Source organism: Jaculus jaculus, chromosome 2 (assembly GCF_020740685.1).
Source record: "Jaculus jaculus isolate mJacJac1 chromosome 2, mJacJac1.mat.Y.cur, whole genome shotgun sequence".
NCBI classification, from domain to species: Eukaryota; Metazoa; Chordata; class Mammalia; order Rodentia; family Dipodidae; genus Jaculus; species Jaculus jaculus.
This window is the reverse complement of record NC_059103.1, coordinates 91,085,062-91,107,374: the sequence shown is the minus strand read 5'-3', so window position 1 is coordinate 91,107,374 and position 22,313 is coordinate 91,085,062. Positions and strand designations below refer to the sequence as shown.

At 39.1% G+C, this 22,313-nt stretch overlaps 1 protein-coding gene across 1 annotated transcript in view; it reads left to right on the top strand.

The window, feature by feature from the left end:
* Positions 1–4,322: 4,322 nt before the first annotated feature.
* Fam241a (family with sequence similarity 241 member A) overlaps positions 4,323–22,313 on the top strand; it is a 40,256-nt gene continuing 22,265 nt past the window's right edge. The window contains exon 1 of the mRNA XM_045144396.1: positions 4,323–4,445. Within this exon, the coding sequence (XP_045000331.1) occupies positions 4,323–4,445 (123 nt within the window). The remainder of the gene's footprint in view (positions 4,446–22,313) is intronic.

Below are 22,313 nucleotides of genomic sequence, written 5' to 3'. Positions count from 1 at the left end.
GGTCAGCCTGAGCTAGCGTGAGACCCTACCTCGGAAAATAAAAAAATAATAAATAACAAGTGGCTTAAGCATGTGGAGTCATTTGCAGTGGCAAGAGGCCTTGGAGCACATGCGTGTGTGTGTGTCTGTGCATACTCACACACATACACACACACACACACACACACACACACACACATGCTCATGCAAAGAAATTTTTAAAAATTAATCTATTGACAATTTCATGCATGTATGACATATTTTGATCATATTCACCCCATTACTTTCTTGCAGCTCCTGCTGAACCCATTCTTTCCAACTAGTCCCCCTTCTACTTTGGTTTTGTGTGTGTGTGTGTGACCCATTGAGTTTAATAAGGGTTGCTTGCAAAAGAAAGGGTAGAGGGTTATTTACCAGAGCACGGACAACTTACTAGTGGCTACTCTGCAAGAGAAACTGCCTCCTCCTTCCCCAGCAATATAACTGCCAGCAGCTCTTCAGGGTAAGAGGGGCTTCTTGAGGCCTTCCTTCTTCCTGGACAGAATGTTGATGGACCCAATCACAGCTATTGTGAGCTCATGAGTGCAATGACTTTGTCAGATCCAGAAGACAGCACTCTACAACACTCCTCCCCATCCTCCAGCTCTTTCATTTTCTCCCCTGAACTGTAGAGGGATAATGCAGATAATCCATTATGGCTAGGCACTCAACAGTCACTTCTCTGTTCCTAGACAAGCTATGATTTGATTTCTCTCTTCTTGTCACTGAAAGAGTTTTGTAAGAGTTGTCTTATAAAATGGGATAGGTATGTTTCCTCTTAGCCATCTGCAAACATTTTGTGCCTTCTGAGTCCTCAAGGAGTTTCTGTCATTCTTTACCCGATTGATCCGTGCATAGCTATTGCACTTATGAGTCAAATAGCTATAAGCAAAGAGGGCAAAACTCAAGATGCACCTAAAATTCATAGGGTTAGCAGTAATGGGATAATATTCTAAAGATTTTTTAATTGTTCTATAAGAAAAATAGCCAAATTAAAATTTCAAAAATAAGCCAGGCATGGTGGCACATGCCTTTAATCCACTCAGGAGGCAGAGCTAGGAGGATTGCCATGAGTTCAAGGCCATCATGAGACTACACAGTGAATTCCAGGTCAGTCTGAGCTAGAGTGAGACCCTACCTTGAAAAACAAACAAAAAAAAATCAAAAATGAAAATGTTATTCTATTAAAGGAATGATTAATGGGGGTGAAAAGGCCAAAGTGAGATCAGGGGAAGAGACTGAGTAAAGGAAAGGTAGTGGGAGGGCTAATCAAAATCTAAGAGCAAATAAATAAGTCATATGGAAACCTACTTTTTTGGACAATGGAACAATCAGGAGTCATAGATTCCTACTAGAAATTTTCAGTCCCAGGGATGGGATACCTTCCAGTGAATTATTGCCCAGGGAGGTCCTGGATGCCCCCAAAATATGACAAGCCATTGCCGAGGCCCTTGGTTTCCCACCAGGAGTAGATGGTAAGACCCTATTGCTGAAGACTCCACATACTCGGGCAGCAAGGTCAGAGAAACCCTGCTGGAGCTGAGCTGAAAACCTCCTCCATGTAGACCAGCTGACAGAAAGCTGGAAAAAGGTATGCTGCATGCAGTTCAATGGGAGAGAGAGAGAAATCACCAGTGAAGATACCCAACAGTGGACACTGGAAGCCTTATATTTGGCCAGCCAGGCCAAATGAGTCAACAGGTGCAATAGTGGCACATCTGTTATGGGGGAAACCAACCACCCTCTAATTTGACTGGAGGCCTGCTCCATGGGAGGGAATATAACCCTGATACTGAAAACCTACAACAGTCATGAGCCCTAGGGGTGTAATGTCTGCTGTTGTCTGGCTAAATGTATATACTATACTCACCAAACTTCCCAGTAAGCACTTCTCTTGGTTAGAGAACCTTCTATTTTCAGATGGCAGTGACCTTGGGATGACTTAGAAAGCACCATGGTCCTAAGAAGAAGTGACAGAGGAGTGCTCAGCACTGACATATCTCAATCACACCTTCTATGGCTCAGGGTCCATTGCAGAAGAGGTGGCAGAAAGAATGTAAGAGCCAAAGGAAGGGTAGGACTCCTTACAACATGCCTCTCCAGACATAAAATAGCATGGATATCCATGACCTTACACTGCCTGACACTACCTAAACAAGACCATCATAACAGAAGGAAAAGATCATGACATCAAAATAAAAGAAAGACTGATTGATAGGGGGAGAGGATATGATGGAGAGTAGAGTTTCAAAGGGTAAAGTGGGGGGGACGGAAACTACCATGGGATATTGTTTACAATTATGGAAGTTGTCAATAAAAAAAGGTAAAAAAAAAACAAAGAAAAATGAGATTCATCAGGCATATTTTAAGTTCCCATGGTAACATTTTCCCCATTCATTTATTACTGTTCTTTAATTATATTAAATAGTAGGTCTCACTGCAGCATTTCCATACAGGGATATAATGCATTTTGATCATACTGCTGTTCCCTCTTTGACCCTCTCTTATTCCCCTTCCCCTCTGACAGAGTCCCTTCTTCTCTAACAAACTGACACTGGTTTCTGATTACATGTATATATTAAATATCATATGGGGCTTTAATGACCTTTAAGAAAGGAATTAAACATTCATTTTCTAGGTTGTGATGTGCAAAAGCATAATTTCTAACTCCTAGGGAGACTGTACATGTGAGATAAACTTAAAGAAGGTTTGTGAGAGACTGTATGAAACAGGAACTAGGTGGATATTAGACTATGAAAAATTATGTATACAAAATTAGATTTATATGAGACAGTATGTGAGTTGTAAGTGGGGGGGGGGGAATGTATGAATGTCCTGACTACCACAAACCAGGAAACAGTTCTTTAAAATAAGCTTGTGAGTTCCTTATTTTTTAGCAGAAGACACCCAGAACTTGTTCCTTTCCATACCTACACATACTTGTTTCCATTGACAGCTAGTCTGGTATTTTATCCATACAACATTGTATCATTTTCTCAATATACAGATAAGAGATAAACACAAAACTTTGCTGTAAATGCCTCATGATTTCCCCTTAAATGGGCTAGTAAGAAAAATACAACCTGATGTGTCCTTTTATCACTCACCGAGAGAAATCTAGTTTTGGCTGCATTTGTGGAAATGTAAACAGTGGCTCATCAACCACAAAATGATCCCAAAAATCCAGTAAGCATTCAACAGAGGAACAAAAAGAGAAATGACAGAGATACATTTATTGTCGCAGAGGTTCCACCACTATTCACACAGGCAGCCAGCAGCAGAATCTCTAATGGAAAGTGTAACTGGACACATATGTGTTTCTTTATTCTCTTCACGCACGCCCTCGCCCCCCTTCCTCACAAATGTAATCTCTTAGATATGCACACACTTTAACACACAGCCCGTCTCTCACACTTAGCTGTTCATGCAATTTGTGTTGCTGTTTCTCCTCATGCCTATATTGTCACACATTCACACACATAAGATCTCACATACCATCCTGTCATACCCATAAAATCTCTAGTACACACACTGTCTCAGTCTGTCGTGTGCAGATGGAGTCTCTCACAGGCAGTTACGCCCAGGCTTTCATTACACATTCTGTTGGTCCCTCAGAAACACACAATCTTCCTTTGCACCCCCAGCTTCTTTCATATATACACTCTCCTTTAAGCAGTTAGTGTGTTATGTATACAGGGCTGTTGGCTCCGCCCCTCCAGGGGTGCCCTCCCACGGAGTTCCCGCCCGGTGACTGGGGCGGAGTAAAGCTAGACTCAGCAGGAGGGGCCTGGGGGCGGGGCTGGGCGAGGAGCTGACAGGAGGGGCGGGAGGGGGCGGGGCCAGGACGCTGACAGGCGGGACCAGGGGCTGGGCGAGGCTCTGACAGGCGGGGCCGGGGCACTGACAGAATGGGCGGGGCGCGTCCAGGGGCGGGGCGAGACGCTTGCTGGCGGGTTCGGGGGCGGAACGAGGCGCTGACTGGTGGGGCGGGGCGCTGACTGGAAGGGGTGGGGCCACGGCGTTGACAGGCGGGTCCGGGGCGCCAACTGGAGGCACAGGGCGTGTCTGGGGCGGGGCCAGGGAGCTGACGGGCGTGTCCAGGGGCGGGGCGAGGCGCTGAGTGACCCGCGGGCCGGGGCACTGACTGGAGGGTCGGGCGGCTCTACAGTTCGGGCGCCCAGGTTGGCGGGGCGCGCGTTGCTGTCTCCTCTCAGCTGCCAGCGCTACGGACTGGGCGGCTGTCGAGCGTCACGGCGGGGCCCAGCGGCGGCCATCCATCGCGGGCGGCCGGAGTTGGCTGCGGGATGTGCTCGGTCGGGGAGCTGCTGCGGGGCGGCGGAGGCAGCGCGGAGCGCGACGAGGACGGGGAGGCGCGGGCGGAGCGGGAGCCCGGGGCGAGCGGCCGGCGGCAGGAAGACGGCGAGCAGGTGAGCGGAGCCCGGGCAGGCGGCGGAAGTGGCCCGCGCAGGGCGGCGGCCGCGGAACAGCGGTTGGACGGCGAGGGGCGGCGGGGCTGCGCGGCCCGGGGCACGGTGGCCCGACCTCGGCGCCGCGGGTTCAGGATCCACCTGAGCCGCTCTCTGAACGTGGCCCGCGGGAAACGCCGCTGATCCCGCGCCGCGGCCGAGGCACGCGTGCACCGGGGTTAGAAGTCGTCCTGAACGGGGCTGTCCCTGAGCGGCAGCTTCCCACGAACGCCAGGAGACCCAAAGTTCATTTTAAAAGTGAAAAAGAAGAAAATTGCTCTCAGTTTACATCAAAGGGAAGGCAAGGAAACGTGGAGGCCATACAATAAAAAAAGAGAGAAATTGAGTACTTCCTAAAGCTCTCTATTTGCTCTCCTTTCACAGAGTGTGATAATGGAAATTAATGACATCGGATAGATATCAGACAGATTAGCATGCAGGTAAATATAAAAGTTGAATTGCATGTGGGATGGATTTTTTTTACCAGTAAGTACAGTCACTAGACTTCCAGAAATACCTGAAGTAGGCACATCCTTAGGATCACATAAGCCTATACATTTGATAATCAATTAATTCCTCTCTTATCAAACCTCTCCATTGTCTTTCTTGTCACACATCACAAACTCCATTATCACGAAATGCATGAATAAAGTAACTTAGGAAACAGCAATAACACTGTGGGACACAAAATATGCCTTAGCAGGTTTGATCACTGCGTAGAAGGTAATTGTTCATCTTTGACAATATAGGGGGTGGTGACTGAAGCAAATAATTGGTATCTAGATCTTCCTATTTCCCTACCTGGTGGTTTTCCTAGCTAACTGTACTATGCATGACTCAGTAGGTAGAGCTCTTGATTTCCTCTTTGTTGAACAAGTGGACAGTGAAGAAACAGCCATAAGAACTCCCTTTCCAAAAATGAATTTTCAAATGGCTGAAAAGGTACATGTAAAATATTTCATTTAAGGTTATATGGACTTAATCAGTACAGCTATAAGGACCAGTAGTATACCTCTAGATATATCAGTAATTCTGGTCTTACCAAAATTGTTTCTGGAACTAAGATAAACAAAAAGAATGAAACATACATTCTAGAAAACAGGTAACCTATCACATACCTGTCTCTTTCGTTGTATGTCATGAAATTTCATTTTTCTACCTTCCCTTGAAAGTTATATTTTATTTTTACATAATAATTTATGTACTCTAAATTCACACAAGTAGTAATTTTTTTAAATCATACCTGAAATATGCAATCTTGCTATAACACCAAAAAGAACTTTATATCAAGAAGCCAAAAATAGACAATAAAAATGGTATAACCCAACCCACTAATGAAAAAAGCAAACATCTGTGATCAATCATCTTTTGGTAATATTACAAAGCCTATTTTCTAGTCTTTTTCACACCCTGAGAATGAAATTTATTTTTTGATGCATTGTCATGTAATGATGGTGGAAATTATTTAACACATATGAAAATATTTGAAGAAGAATTAAGTGAAGTTGACAACTAAAAGCATTTCACGGAGCCATTTTAGTTTTTCATTATGGAAATATCTTCTTATTCATTTTGTTTGGGGGCAGAAGGATTCCAGGTGTAATAATTTTTTTTTTTTTTTTTTTTTTAGTTTTCGAGGTAGGTCTCACTCTAGCTCAGGCTGACCTGGATTTCACTATGGAGTCTCAGGGTGGCCTTGAACTCATGGTGATCCTACCTCTGCCTCCCACGTGCTGGGATTAAAGGCATGAAATCAATAGCTTAGGACCCACGTTTTAAAAATTATTACACCTGCATTGCCATGAGTTCGAGGCCACCCTGAGACTCCATAGTGAATTCCAGGTCAGCCTGGGCTAGAGTGAGACCTTACCTTGAAAAACAAAAAAAAAAACAAAGCAAAAATATAATTAGTTTGAAGTGAGGCAGAGGCTGTCTTATTCTGGTGAACCTGTTCAGTTGGTGTCCGAGAGTCTTGGTGGCCTCATGGATGTTAAGAGGAAATTGAAGGCAGTAACCAACTGAAATGTCTGACAATGACCAGGGCCAAGGTGAAGTGTTCCAGAGACATCTCACTTGTGCGCCTCAGCTTTTTCAGTTTATAATTTTCTATATTAAATCTCTTTCTGTTTCCATCAGAGTTTCTTTTACTAATAAGAAGCAAGTTTCTGCCCTGGGCTACTTCCAGGATAAAGGCTTCTACATTATCCTTTTCTTCACTGATTGTTCTTTCCAGTTCTATCTGAAAGGTTCATTCCCATCCCTCAGCCTTCTGTATCTGCATTGCCTATACAAAACCCATCTTTGCCTGATTGTTCTTAAAATGCCAGAGCAAAATATATCTGTATTTTGGTTGTTTTGTTAACTACTCATGTACTGTCAGTATAACACTTTAAAATTTATCCTTAGCACCTATTACATTGAGGAAAAGCTAAGTAACATTCCTCTATCCTTTTTGCCTTAATCTTTCCAGGAAGGATGATTGACTATGGAAATCTGGGTAAAAATCAAATATCCTAGGAAAAGAAGCATTGAAAAAAAGAAAGTGTGTCTGATTGACGTAGCAGTCAGGCCTTTAAGCAAGGGAAAGGAGTATGTTGAGGTCATATCCAGGGAACTGACAGGATTGGACACAGTTGTCCCATGTGTGTTAATTGTGTGCAGGAGAGATGATCCAGGAACATTCTTGTGCAAGTGGATTGATGGAAGTGCCCTGCTGGAACACTGCACATCTCTGGGTTTCTTACCATTTGTCTGTGATGTTAGTGAGGACTAGTTTATAGTTCACAGTAACCTAAGAAGCCCTCCTATAAAAAAAAAATATAGGACAATCCCATAATCCCAAAATTGACTTGTTAATCATTGATTCTAGTTGTTGGGTCTGTCTGTATTATTATAAAAAATGTATACTTTAGAAAATAAGAACAAATACAAAGTAGAAAAAAAGCATTTTAAATTCTACTCCAGATATTACTTTGATATCAAGCACTTGATATTGCTCTTTCCATATCTTTCCATGTGTTTTGACATAAGTATGTCCATAGTCACGTTTTGTTACAGTTTTGTATCTTATCTACATGGAAGTTTGTATCACTTTCCTACATTAGGAAAAATTCTGTGTAAAAGTTGCTTTTAGGACTGCCTAGTAGCCTATTCCTCCAAAAGGGCACATTTAAATTATTTCACCAGGCTGGGGAGATGGCTCTACAGTGAAAGATGCTTGCTTTCAAAGTCTAATGGCCTAGGTTCAATCCCCCAGTACTCATGTAAAGCCAGATGCATAAAGTGGAGTATGCATCAGGAGTTTATTTGCAGTGGCAGGAGGCCCTGACATGCCATCTCCTCCCTTTGCCCCCATTAAAAAAAAAAAGAGTTTTAAAAGAATAAAATAAATTATATCAAACTCATAAATATTGCTGTATAAAATATCATTCTTCTACACTGAAACAGATTCCTAGAAGTGGAAGAACAAGGCTAGTGAATCAAACTCATGGAAGCATTTTGAAACATCCTAAAGAATTGTGCTCAACATGCCTAAAAGTGTCTTATACTTCATCTTTTAAGAAGAGCCTTGCACTGTCATTTTGTACTGGTCCCACTAATTATGCAAAGAGCCATACATACATTGAAACATATACGTATATGTATGCTAAGTATATTTGACATAAATAATGTGTGTTAAGTGTACATGTATTATAGATTGTTAAATGCTGTACTTAACATAAATGATATTACATAGAGATAAAAATTTCTTAGGTTTATAGTGAAATAGATAAAATGGCTCTTTCAAAACTGTGTGTGTACATTTTAATTAGCAAATAAGATCCTTGGCTCTTATTCTTCTTCTACTCTTACTAAAATGATATGTTTTGGGCTGGAAAGATGACTCAGTGGTTAAGGCGTTTGCTTGCAAATCCTGATGGCTCAGGTTCAGTTCCCCAGTACCTATGTAGAGCCAGATGCACAAAGTGGCACATGCATCTGGAGCTTGCTTTCAGTGGCAAGAGGCCCAGGCACGCCCATTCTGTGTGTGTGTGTGTGTGTGTGTGTGTGTGTGTGTGTGTCTTTGTTTTTTTTTTCTCTCTCTCTCTCTGCTTACAAATAAATAAATAAAAATAGTTTAAAAATAAAAATAAAAATATATATTTTATTTTATCTTTTAAGCCTTATAAAATGTGTTTGCAAACAAAATCTGCTAAGAGATGCTATTTTTAAGGTTTATAAGAATATAAGAATACTATAAGAATAAGGAAAGGTTAAAACACTACTTTCTCACCAGCCACATTATTTCGTTTTTCTTTTAAATATGGCTACTTTCTTCTAAATTACATAATACTAGGCTTTTAAATTCTTATTTATTTATTTCAGAGAGGGGATAGAGGGCCTGGAGAGATGTCTTAGCAGTTCAACTGCTAAGCATGTTGAAATTAATATGTTCAACACTCCAGATCCCATGTAAGCCACACGCACAAAGGTGAAACAAGCACAAGATCACACATGCCCACTAGGTGGCACAAGTGTCTGGCATTCTATTGCAGTGCCTATGGCTATGTTGCATTAATTCTTTCTGTATATGTATGTTTCTTTCTCTCTAAAAAAAAGAAATTAAAAATTAAAAAAGAGGGAGGGAGAGAGAAAGAGACATATAGAATGGGCCTGCCAGGGCCTCCAGACACTGCAGACTAACTCCAGACACATGTGCTACCTTGTGCATCTGTTTCATGTGTATACTGGAGAATCGAATTTGGGTCCTTAGGCTTTCCAAGCAAGAGCCTTAACCAGTCCAACCTAACACTAGGTTTTTAAACACACATTTTTCTACACAGAAAAATTTACATAATTAAAGATTATACACCTGCATACCATCACCTATCACCTAATTTTGCCATTTGTCCAGTGGTTAACATTTGTTACATTCACATTGTCTCTCCCCAGTATCTATTGATGTTTCTTCAACATAGACATCATAGCACTTCCCACATAAATATTTCCATATGCAGTGCCTGAAAATAAAACACCTTCTGCTTGACCCCACCACCATTATCACATCTGAGAAAATTAGCAGTTACTCTATATTGTTATAAATTATGCAGTCTATATTCAAAAGTTCTCAGTTGTCCTCAGATGTATTTTATAGTGGTTGGCTATTTTTTTCTTTTTTTTGTTTTTGTTTTTGTTTTTGTTTTTTTCAAGGTAGCCCAAGCTGACCTGGAATTCACTATATATTCTCAGGATGGTCTCATACTCACAGCAATCCTCCTACCTCTACCTCCTGAGTGCTGGGTTTAAAGGTGTGTGCCACCATGCCCAGCTATTTTTTCTTTTTTAAATATCTGGGATACAGTAAAGATTAAAGCATCTAAGAAATAAAAAGAAGAAATAAGGGTCATGCCAATGTATATATTCAGCACTAGTGTATGAGTTGGCACTAAATAGTATGTTAACCTTTTCATTTTAGTGCACAAAATTCTATCTTAATGTTGTAATATATTGCCAGAGAAGTTTGCTACGTCATTTGAATATTGAGTGTGCATTTGTGTTTCTGTTTTTAAAAATTGAGCATATATGATACAAAATAATGGGTTTCATTTTGACATGTTCATACTGCATATAAAAATAATTATATTAATTCTGCATTCTGCTTTTATCTCCTTTCCCCACTCCCCCTGTTCTTCTTCCTCTTCTCTAAGCATCTGCTTCTACTTTCATGTCTATCTTTAAATTTACTTTATGAGGGAGAGAAAGGCAGAATTGGCACACTAGGGCCTCTAGCCACTGCAGTAGAACTCCAGACACTTGTGCCACCTTGTGCATATGCATCACCTTGTGTTCATGTGTCATCTTGTGTGTCTGGATTATGTAGGTCCTGGAGAGTCAAACCTGAGTACTTAGGCTTCACAGGCAAGTGCCTTAACCACTGAACTATTTCTCCAGCCTTTTCACATCTGTTTCTTTTTTTAAATCTAGATGCCATGTTTGAGAGTAACATGTAACACTTGTCTTTCTGAGTCTGGCTAATTTAACTTAACATGGTAATAATCTGCAGTTCAATCAGTTTTGTGCCAACGACATTTCACTATTTATGTTTGCATGGTATCTTACACACATTGATCATTTGGGTGGGTATCTCAATCTATATATTGTATTCTTTTGTTCATTTATTTGCAAGGAGAGAGAGGAGGGAGGGAGGGAAGGAAGAAAAGAGAGAGAGGTGCTCCAGGGCCTCCAGCCACTGCAAAAGAACTCCAGATTCTCTTACTACTTTGTGCATTTGGTGTTATGTGGGTACTGGGATATTGAACCTTGGTTGTTAGGCATTTCAGATAAGCACCTTAACAGCTGTGCCATCTTTCCAGCTCCTAGATTTATATTTTTGGGGGGTCAGTGCTGGGGATTGTACTCAGTCTTGCTTACACTAAGCAAGCTTTCTACCACTGAGCTATATCACCAGCTCTGTATTTCTTTTAAATTATATTCTTAGACTTTTTTGTTTGCTATTAGCATTATTATAAGGATATCAATCCCTTATTTCACATTGATTATTAATACCTTTATCTTCTCTATATTTTGTTTAGAATTTCTAATACTATAACAAATAGCCAACTATGTTATCTTTCATATATATGCATTCATGTTTTTATTCTATATACTTATCTTCAGAATGATTTTATGTATTATGTGAAGTATTGTTTTTCTAATCAGTGAATAACCCAGTTTCTACTTTCCTTTCCAATCTTGTATTTTGTAGTAATATATAAGTATAGCACAAACAACTATAGGAAAAGGAAACAATTTGTACCTACCTATAAAAGTCTATATTAAGCTTTTATATTTTGTTAGTATGATAAAAGAGACTTGCCTACATCATGGGAATCATAATTATATCATGCTCATAAGATTATTTGGAGGTTTACATGATCTGATAATCTGTAAAACTGCTTTTAGAGCAGTTTCTAGCACATACTACCATGCAAATGTTAGATGTAGGACCTGATTTTCAAACAGAATCCTAAGTGAAAAGAAATCTGACAAAGGTAGTTTTAAACATTCTTAGGATTTAAAAACCCAAGGGAAAGTCAATATAGAGAGCATTGCTCCTCAGCATTACTGTGTATACATGCCATCTCTTGTTAAAAGAAGACTGTGATACAGTTGATCTGAAGTAAGGCTTGATATTTCCCATCTTTTTATTTCTCCACTGATGCCAGTGCCAAGAGCACAAACTACACTTTAGCCAGGAAATAGATGACTGATTGATTGATAGATGGATGGATAGACGGATAGACGGACAGACGGACGGACGGACGGACGGACAGACAGACAGACAGACAGACAGACAAACAGATAGATAGATAGATAGATAGATAGATAGATAGATAGATAGATAGATAGATAGATAGACCAATCCACAGTAGTCACCGACAGACAGACAGACAGATAGATAAACCAATCCACAGTAGTCACCATCCTTTCCCCTCAGTACACAGACAGACAGACAGACAGACAGATAGATAGATAGACCAATCCACAGTAGTCACAGACAGACAGACAGACAGACAGACAGACAGACCAACCAATCCACAGTAGTCACCATCCTTTCCCCTCAGTAACATATATCTAGGAAAGTGAGTATTTGAACTCTTGGTAATGATGTACAGGAAGCCAATAGGACAAGTTATTTGTTCCTGGTCACAGCAAATGAGAGTCCAGGTCTCTAACCTCTGAAGCCAGTTCTTCTTATAATTGGAAAAAGGCCGTCACACAATAGTAGATTAGTTTCTGACACATCTGCTAGTTGCCTTATATTATGTAGTTTAACACTAGATATTCATTTATGTACAATTAATTTCAGATCTTTTAAAGGTAGTTTGCAAGCAATACTGTAACAAATGCTATGAGTATAGATGAATTCTATGCTAATGTAATCACATCTGCCCATTCAGGCTCATTTTCCCATTGTGCGTTTATATTTTTTTTCCCCATTTATCTCTGCTGCTTTCTCTGACCATTTCTCTTTCTCCTGTGTTTTCTTCCTCTTTGTAGAAAATAAATATGAAACAGTTAAGGAGATTTTAAAGTGTAATAGTTCAGAGTTTGAGCCTTGCTATACTACTTTTTACCTGGTCCTGATTACTTAATCCCTCAAAGACTCTTTCCACATTTGTAATAGGTATGGTGTTACCCATCACCTAAGGCAGCATTATTTTAATGCAAAATGCCTAGCATACAGTAAGCTTTCATTAAATATTAGCTCTCTATTTCTCCCTTACTTCTCTCTTTTCATCTTCTCCACTGGTTTTGTTCTTATTACCCTCAACTAATCACATCATAGAAGTGTAATTCTAATATATGTGATTCTTAGATTTATGGAATAAATAATGGCTCTTGAGTATTACAACTTCCTAATCTAAAAAAAATCAGATTTTAAAAAATAATTCTCTAGGTTAAAAAAATCAACTTAAATTTTGTTGTTATGTACATCTGAAGTTGATTTTTTTTTTTTTTTGCTTTAATGGGTCATTGATACTGGATAGGAAAAAGAATACTGACCCCCCCCCCTTTATTCTCACACATTCCTATTCAAGAGAAGAGAGAAAGCAAGATGAAAAAGTAAGCCTAGACTGGGTATATGGTACATGCCTTTAATCCCAACAGTGAGAAAGCTGAGGTAGAAGGATTGCTATATGTTTGAGGCCACCCTGAGACTACATAGTGAATTCCAAGTCAGGTTAGCCTGGGCTAGAGCAAGGCCCTACCTGGAAAAAGCAAATCAAAATAAATTAATGAATATAAATCTAAAGATACTATCAATTTTGTCTTAGGAGGCATGGGTAGAAACCTTATCTCATACTATCTTCATTTTTTTGTCTTCTGAGCTCACAGTAATCTAGCAGCCACCTGCAAAGACCTTAAGAGTTCGTACCAGTTGTATTTTGGTTCAGTAAGTGTCAAGAGATGTATATGTTTAAAGGAATTGATAAGACATTTGAAAAGTAATTTCATTTGAGTAGATAAACTAGATTTCTAATTAGCTTAATGCAGAAGCTATTTTCTATTTTCAAATCTAATTTTTCTTTATTATAAAAGGTTTGTGTGTTTTGGGGTTGTTGCAGTCCAGTTCTCATTGCTGGTAGAAATCACCCAACCAACAGTAGCTTCTGGGAAAAAGAGGTTTATTTTGGCTTACAGGCTTGAGGGGAAGCTTCACGATGGCAGGGGGAAACGATGGCATGAGCAGAGGGTGGACATCACCCCCTGGCCAACATAAGATGGAACACAGCAACAGGAGAGTGTGCCAAACACTGGCATGGGGAAACTGGCTATAAAGCCCATAAGCCCGCCCCCAACAATACACTCCCTCCAGGAGGCATTAATTCCCAAATATCCATCAGCTGGGAACCTAACATTCAGAACACCTAAGTTTATGGGGGACACCTGAATCAAACCACCACAGGGGTTCATTGTTTTATTTATTTATTTTTCTTATTTAACCTCTGGAAACTGCCTAAACTTGGCATAGGAAGAGGAAATGGCCTGCCTCATTTGTGGCTGTTTTCTTACAGCGACAACTGCAGCTTATCAGTGTTCTGATCAAAAAGAAAGCATGGTGCAAATGTTTTGAACTTTGGGAAAATGAAGGATAAGATTATTAATATTCAGAGCCACATGTTGGGCCATGATATGTGGAGACATTTATCTTACCCATAACTGTGGGATAACTCCATAATATACCCATATACCTCAACAAGGAGGGGCCAAGGGGAGGGGGTAGGTCACGGATGAGCCTAATAATGGTACCAAACTGACTGTATTTGCTGAATACAAAATTAATTAATAAAAAAAGTTTTAAAAATTAAAATTATATTATTGTCCTTTGGTATAATTTTGTGTAATACCTTTGTTTGAAAAAACTTTTTTATTCTTCCAATTAAATATAAAATGATTTTTTTATCCTCTTGGTCACATTTTTACGTGAACTGAAGACTGTTTCCAGAAGTAGAGCATTTAAATTTTGCCTTCTCTATTGTAAATTCCTCAGCTGAATGATTCAGAATTTTTTTGCTTTTAATTTTTATTTTTTTAAATTTAATTGAAGTTTTAAAAATGTTGTACTCTTATATCTCCTCTCCCCCAACCCTATTCCACTTAAGGCCCTCCTCAGTGGGTTTATAAGGTATATGGTATCCTGAATACCTTAATCGGTTTCTCTGGATGGAAGGGACCATGACTCAGGATATTCCTTCCCACCTTGTGGCTCTTACAATCTTTCCACCCCTTCTTCACAGTGTTCACTAAACCTTGGTGGGTCTGTTAGAAGTCTGATTTAGTTGAGTTGTCTGCCTCTGGAATTCTGCTTTGATGAATTTTGACTGACCATAGTGTCCATCCCTATAGCTAGTTGTCACACTACCAGTGAGAGCAGTACTTGTGGCTCCATTCTCTTTAATGTGTCTTACCTATACAATCTAAGACTGCAGGGAGCTCCTGCTATTTTCTAGGCCCTGCTCTAGCCTGGGATACAAATAAACAAAACGATTCAAATGTCTTCTCAAATTAATCTGATACTATAAATGGGAGAGAGAGAGAGGGAAGGAGGGAGAGAGGGAGGGAGGGAGGGAAGGAGACCATGAACAAATGAACATTTGTGGGTAATAAATGCTATGGCAAAAATTAAAAGGCAGAGAAAATAAATAGAAATAATGGGTATGTGTAGCATTGCTATTTAAAATGAGGTAACTGGGGTGCAGATATGGCTTACCGGTTAAGGTGCTTGCCTGAAAAGCCAAAGGACCCAGGTTATTCCCCAAGACCCACACAAGCCAGATGCACAAGATGGCACATGCATCTGGAGTTGGTTTGCAGTGGTTGGAGGCATATTCTTTCTCTCTTCCAATCTTTCTATCTCTTATTAATTAAAAAAATATTTAAAATGAGGTGATTATAGAATAATCCACTGACGTAATAGTTGAGCTGAAGCCTAAAGAAAGTGGGAATTACCCACTCAGCTCTGCCACTCCTTTGCTTTCATTATTTAGGGGAGTAGAGCCAGATTTGAGTCTCTGTCTAGTAATTGTGGTAGCACATTTTTCTATAATCTAGATTCTTAATTTGTTTCTCATCCAACCCCTTTTTCCTAGTTCCCTATTTACTATTTTACTCATTTCTTTCATTATAAGCAAATTTAAATCCTTTATAGAAAGATCAAAGGAAAAGTAGACTTACTTTAGTTATAACAAACTTCTTTTAAAAAGTATGCCTCTTGGGCTGGGGAAATGGCTTAGCAGTTAAGGTGTTTGCCCGCAAAGCCTAAGGACTTGGTTCAATTCCCCAGGACCCATATAAGCCAGCTGCATGAGGTGCATGCATCTGGAGTTCGTTTGCAGGGCTGGAGATCCTGGTGCATCCATTCTCTCTTTCTCTCTGCCTCTTCCTCTCTCTCTCTCAAATATATAAACAAATAAATTTCTTTTTAAAAAGTATACCTCTTTTAAGGATTATGTAATCATATTTTATAATGTGTTTGTTAAATACTTTGCTTTCTTTTTGATACTCTATTGTACTAAGGAGTTTAGGAGTTTGGTTACTTGATTTGAAGAGGTGAGAATGATAAAGAAATTATGTTAGTTTAAGAAAAGCACATTTCAATAAGGAAAGAAAAACATTTTCAAAAAATTTGTGTTTTAATGTAACCTAACAGAGTCAGAATTTGTTGCCAGAATACTCATGCTTTCAGTCCTGGCTGGCTAGTGGACTCTAGGGAAGTCCTGCAGAGTCTGTTAAACTTAGAGAGTTTAATGGCATCCAGCTTACAGCATCTTCATGAAGAACTAATGCTTAAAATATATTTACAAAATCTAAGACATAGCAAAGAAAAGCAGGAAAAAATTAAATGACAAGGATAAACTTAAAACTACAAGAACTGTTTTTTTTTTTAGTTTTATTTGGCACACATTTATTATTATGGTTTATTAGCACACAGATTGCCTGGGTTCAAACTTGCTTTGTCATCAGTTATATATCCCCAGACAAATGCCTAGCTTCTCTATATCCTAGTTTTCTTATGAGAAAAATGAGGATAATAAAGTAATAGTACCTTTTTATGCAGAGATTAAAAACATTTCGCTAGAAGTCTTCTCTTGGCCATGCATTGTATAATTTAAAATTAAGCATCTTGGGCTGGAGGGATTGCTCAGTGGTTAAGCACTTGACTGTGAAGCCTAAGGACCCTGGTTCGAGGCTCAATTGCCCAGAACCCACATTAGACAGATGCACAAGGGGGTGCATGCATCTGGAATTCAGTTGCAGTGGGTGGAAGCTCTGGCGCGCCCATTCGCATGTGCGTTCTCTCTCTCTCTGCCTCTTTCTCTCTCTTTCACTCTCAAATTAATAAATAAACAAAAAATTTTAAATTAAGCATCTTATAATCCTGTATAAAACTGGGCCCATCAACATGAGACCCTACTCTTCCCTGTGGAGCTGTTGGCCGTTAATGGTTGCTAGGAAACAGGAAGCCTTTTGTTAGTGGTGTATCCACTAATAAGTTCCATTCTTCAGTAAATACCACCATGTTGGGTTCATTTTAGGTCTACTTCAGTGATGAGGTCTTAGGAGCCTCTAGACTCTTTTGAAGGAGCCTGAATGCTGAGGGAGTGTCCTGTTCTTCAAACTCTGCTTTATTGTCCCCCTAGATTAAAAAACTGGCACCCTATCTGGTATTATGGAGTATAAAATATGCAGGAAATAGAGGATCGTTGAATTTGCAACACGGTCTTGTGTTTTGGAAATGGCTGTGGGCAATGTGAAGAAGGTTTTCTGTATGCTGCATGAAGACCTTATGGAGCTGTGAGGATGGACCATGTGTTGCAGTGGAGACCAAGTAGAGATGCTGGGACCATGAGAGGGCTATTGAGGAGAGCTGCCTGCCCTGGATGAAGTTTTCCAGGATGTGAGTTGCCTAGCTGGAGGGGAAGAATTGTAATACTAGAGACTTGTTTCTGGTTAGAATTGTCAGACTTGTAGATTTGTCACTGACTAGAGTTGTTGAAATTGGAGCTACAGTATTTGATGTTTGCCATGTTTAAATCTTGTATTGGTTGAACATTTCTTAACTCTGCCCAATGCCATCATTTGCACTGTGAGTGTTTATTCTGTGCTTTTATGGGTTTTGGTAGGATTTTTTTTTTTTTTTTTTTTGGATTATGGCTCAGTTAAAGGATCTTAGACTATGAGAATGTTTGAACATCATTCAGATTGATAAAAACTATGGGCACTTTAAAGTTGGACTGGATGCATTGCATTTTACATTATGAATAGTTATTAGTTTATGAGGTCCAGGGGCAGAATGTGGTGGTTTGATTCAGGTATCCCCCATAAACTTAGGTGCTGTGAATGCCATGTCCTCAGATGTTAGAAATTTGGGGATTAATCCCTTCTGGGCGCAGTGTATTGTTGAGGGCAGGCTTTCATAGCCAGCTTCCCCTTGCCAGCATTTGGCACACTCCTGTTGCTGTTGTCCACCTACTCTTGGCCAGGAGGTGATGTCCACCCTCTGCTCATGCTGTCATTTTCCCCTACCATCATGGAGCTTCCTCTTGAGCCTGTAAACAAAAATAAGCCTTTTCCCTGAAGCTGCCCTTGGTCAGTTGATCTCTACCAGCAATGCAAACCTGACTGCAACAGAGTTTGATACTGAACATGTTTAATTTGGAGTTTCATTCACATGGAAACATTGTATTTTCAGTCAAGCATATAAGTCTAAAAATCTGAAGAGTTGCCTAACCTGAGAAATGACATTCAGAATAATAAGAAAACCTATGAATCATTCATAAAAGTATGATTCACTTAGATTAGAAAGAGATAGAGCAGTACTGCTTAAATGTGGGGGAGGGAGGTTGCCCATGTCTTGATATATTAAGCAGCTTAATAGCTTAGTTACTTTTTTGTGTACCTCATAGCACTTATCTTGCTTGCAGTAGACAGTTAATTATTGTTTGGTGAATTAAATTAAATTAATGACAAGGTCTCTCTTGCCCACATTATAACAAATCAAGGATTGTGAATTAGCAGAGTTAGAAGTTAGTAATCAAAAATATGTGGTGCTTAGTTACACCAGTAATCAGAATGTGGTTTCCTGAAAGTAAGCAGCCATCAATCAGTCCACAAATCAGTCAGGTCTGTGCAAACTTGTTTGCCACAAATAGAGTATAGCATATCTTGCATAAAATGTGGATGCAAACTTGCTGAGAGGGAAGGATTATAAATTTGGAATGCAGCTATAAAAACTATTCATTTTCACTATATCACCATCAACCTAAATTTTTTTTTAATCCTATTCTCATAAAATCAAATCAGGTATATTTATTTACATGTGTTGTTTTGGAGAGTGGCGCTTTGAGATTGGGTTTCACTCTAGCCCAGGCTGGCCTGGAATTCACTGTGTAGTCTAAGCTGGCCTTGAACTCACGTGATCTACCCTTGCCTTCCCAATACCGGGATTAAAGGCATGCATCACCACACAAGGTAGAGAAAAAGAGAGAATGGATGCCCCAGGACCTCTAGCAGCTGCAAACAAACTCCAGACATACGTGCCTACCTTGTACATCAGGCTTTACATGGGAACTAGGTAATCGAACTTAGGTAGTTAGGCTTTTCAGATAAATGCCTTAAATGCCGAGCCAGCTCTCCATCCCCTACAAGTTCTATTTTTCAAATAATTTCTTTCATTAGAAATATGATAAACTTACAACTTTTTAATTTTTTGCTAATGTTTAATGTTAGCATACAAAGTGATAGGTTTTACCATGGCCTTCTCATACATATGTGTTAATAACTCTTTCTTATTTGTTGCACTCCCCAACTGCCCTCATCCATCCTTCCAGTTGGTTTCCTTCCTTCCCCTTAGATCCCCCCAATTCTGCTCTTTATCACATGGATTCCATCTCTTCTTCCCTTCTCATTTCCTTTCTAGTTTTGTGACCTACATGCACATATATAAAAACATATATACACATAAATAACTTTCAATTTAGATTCTGCACATGTTGGATCATAATATGCAGAGACTTTTATCATACCAATAACTGAGGGCTAACTCCACAATGCACGACCCATATACCTCAACAAGGAGGGGCCAATGGGGAGAGGGTAGGTCATGGATGAGCCTAATAATGGTACCAAACTGCCTGTATTTGCTGAATACAAAACTAATAAAATAAAATAAAATAAAAAATAAATAAAGTGGAATATAATATCCACAAAAAAAAAAAAGCCACTGATTTTTTTCCTATTGATTTTCTGTCCTATTTTTCTGGAAGTATTTTTGAGGTCTGATTTTTCTGAGTCATTAGGATCTTCTATGTATAGGATTATGTTGCATGGGAATATGGGTAACTTGGCTTTTTAAAAAAATATTATTTGTTTACTTGGGGGGAGCATGCAAGAGTCTATTGCCACTGCAAACAAATGACAGATACTTGTGCCATTTTTTGCGTCCAGCTTATGTTGGTGTCTTGGGAATTGAATCCAAGCTTTGCAGGCTTTGCAGGCAAGTGCCTTTAACTGCTGAGCTATCTTCCCAACCTTCTAGTTTGACTTTTTAATTTTGTTATTCTTTTGGTATTCATATCTATAACATGTATGTGTGTATGCACACATGTTCTCAATGTAAGTAGAGATGCACATGTGCATGTGTAAATGTCACAGGACAGTTTTCAGGTTTGGTCCTTGAAAAGCCTCATTTTCATTTTTGCTTGCCACTGTGTTGCTCCACAAGCTTTCATGAACTTCTCCTGTCTCTGCATCCCATCTCCCCATGGACTACCTGGGTTATGGAATCCTACCAAGGCTTCCAGCTTTTTTTTTTTTTTTTTTTGGTTTTTTGAGGTAGAGGCTTGCTATAGTCCAGGCTGACCTGGAATTCACTAAGTAGTCTCAGGGTGGCCTCAAACTCAAGGCAATCCTCCTACTTCTGCCTCCTGAGTGCTGGGATTAAAGGCATGCACCACCACACCCAGTTTTGGCTTCCAGCTTTTAAAGGGGAATGGGAATCTAGTACAAACTCAATTACTCAGGCTTGCACAGCAAGAGCCTTATCCATATAGCATCTCCTCAGCCCCAACAATTTGATTTCTTCCTCCTTTCTTATTTCTATCCCTTTTATTTCTTGTCCTACTGCTCTAGCTAATATTTTAGCATTGTCTTAAATGAGTGGACAGGATGGACACCCTTTTCTCATTTCAGATTTTAGAGAAAATGCCGTTTTTTTTCCCATTTAACATATTGGCTATAGGTTTATTGTACATAACCTTTCTTACATTGAAGAATGTTCCTGGTTGGTTTAGGGCCTTTATCCTGAAGATAGATGTCTGTCAAGGGCCATTTCTACCTCTTTTGGGATGCTCATGTAATTTTGCTCCTTAAGTCTTTGTTGAATTACACTTAATGATTTGTGTATGCTGAACCATCCTTGTATCCCTGGGATGAAACCAACGTGTTCATGGTGTATAAATCTTCTAATATATTCTTGAATTTGATTGGTAAGAATTTTATTGAAAGTATTTGTATCTGTGTTTACTAGGACTACTGGTCAATAATTTTCATTCTTTGTTTTGTCCTTATGTAACTTTGGTATCAATAATGATAATGCTGGCTTTATAGAATGAGTTTGGCAGTGTTCCTTCCTTTCTATTTTATGGAACAGTTAATGGAGCTTAAAGTTTGGTAGAAGTTGACAATGAATACTTCTCGTTCTTGGATTTTCTTTGTGGTAAGATGTTTCATTACTGCTTCAATCTCATTGATAATTATGGATCTGTTGATTTAATTGTGGTAGGTCATAAGTGTCTAGGAATTTTACAGATTTTTTGGAATATAAGTTTTTCAATGTGCTCTAATTTTTTTCCTGATCATCATTGCAATTTGCTGTCTCTTGCCTTTCAGATTGACTTGTTCTTGTTTCCTAAGACACCATTGTCTAATCACTATGTTATTTGTTTGCTATCTCTCTAATTTTTTTTAATTTCTTTGCATGTGTAGAGGAATCTAAGGGTGGGGGAGAATACACCCCACTGTTTAATGCTGCTGCAAATAAATATCAGACTCTTGCCCCACTTTTCGCATCTGGTTTTATGTGGCTAGTGGGGAATCAAACCTGGGTCTATAAACTTTGCAAGCAAGCACCTTTAACTGCTGATCCATCTCCCTAGCCCTCTGAATTTGTAATGTAAATTCTCATAGCTGTAGGCATTCATTTTATAATCTTTGCTGCATCCCAAACATTCTGGCAAATTGTGCTTTTATTTAATTCCAAGAAAATTTTAATCTCCTCCATGTTTTATTTTTTTGTTCCAGCAACTCACTGGTTTTTCAGTAGTGTTTTGCTTAGTCTCTAAAGATATGTCATTTCTTTCTTGCTTTTTTTTTTTTTTTTATAGTTTTAGTCCACTATAATCTGATAAGATATCAGGAATTATTTAGGTCCTTTTGTATTTGTTAAGATATTATTTGTGATCTAGAATGTGTTCTGTTTTAAAGATGATTTCATTGGCTACTGAGAAAAATGTATATTCTGTATCTGTTGGATGGAATTTTCTGAATATAAGGTCCATTGACTTATGGTGGTGTTTAGTTCTGCAATTTCCTTATTAACTTTTAGTTTGGGTGATCTAACTAGAGATGAGAGTGACATATTGAAATCACCCACTGTTACTGTATCTAGGTCTGTCTGACCTTTTATGTCCATTAATTCTATGAAATTAGGAGTCCCAATATTTTGAGTATATATTTATAATTATCATATTTTCTTTTTTTTAAATTTTTTTTTTAATTTGAGAG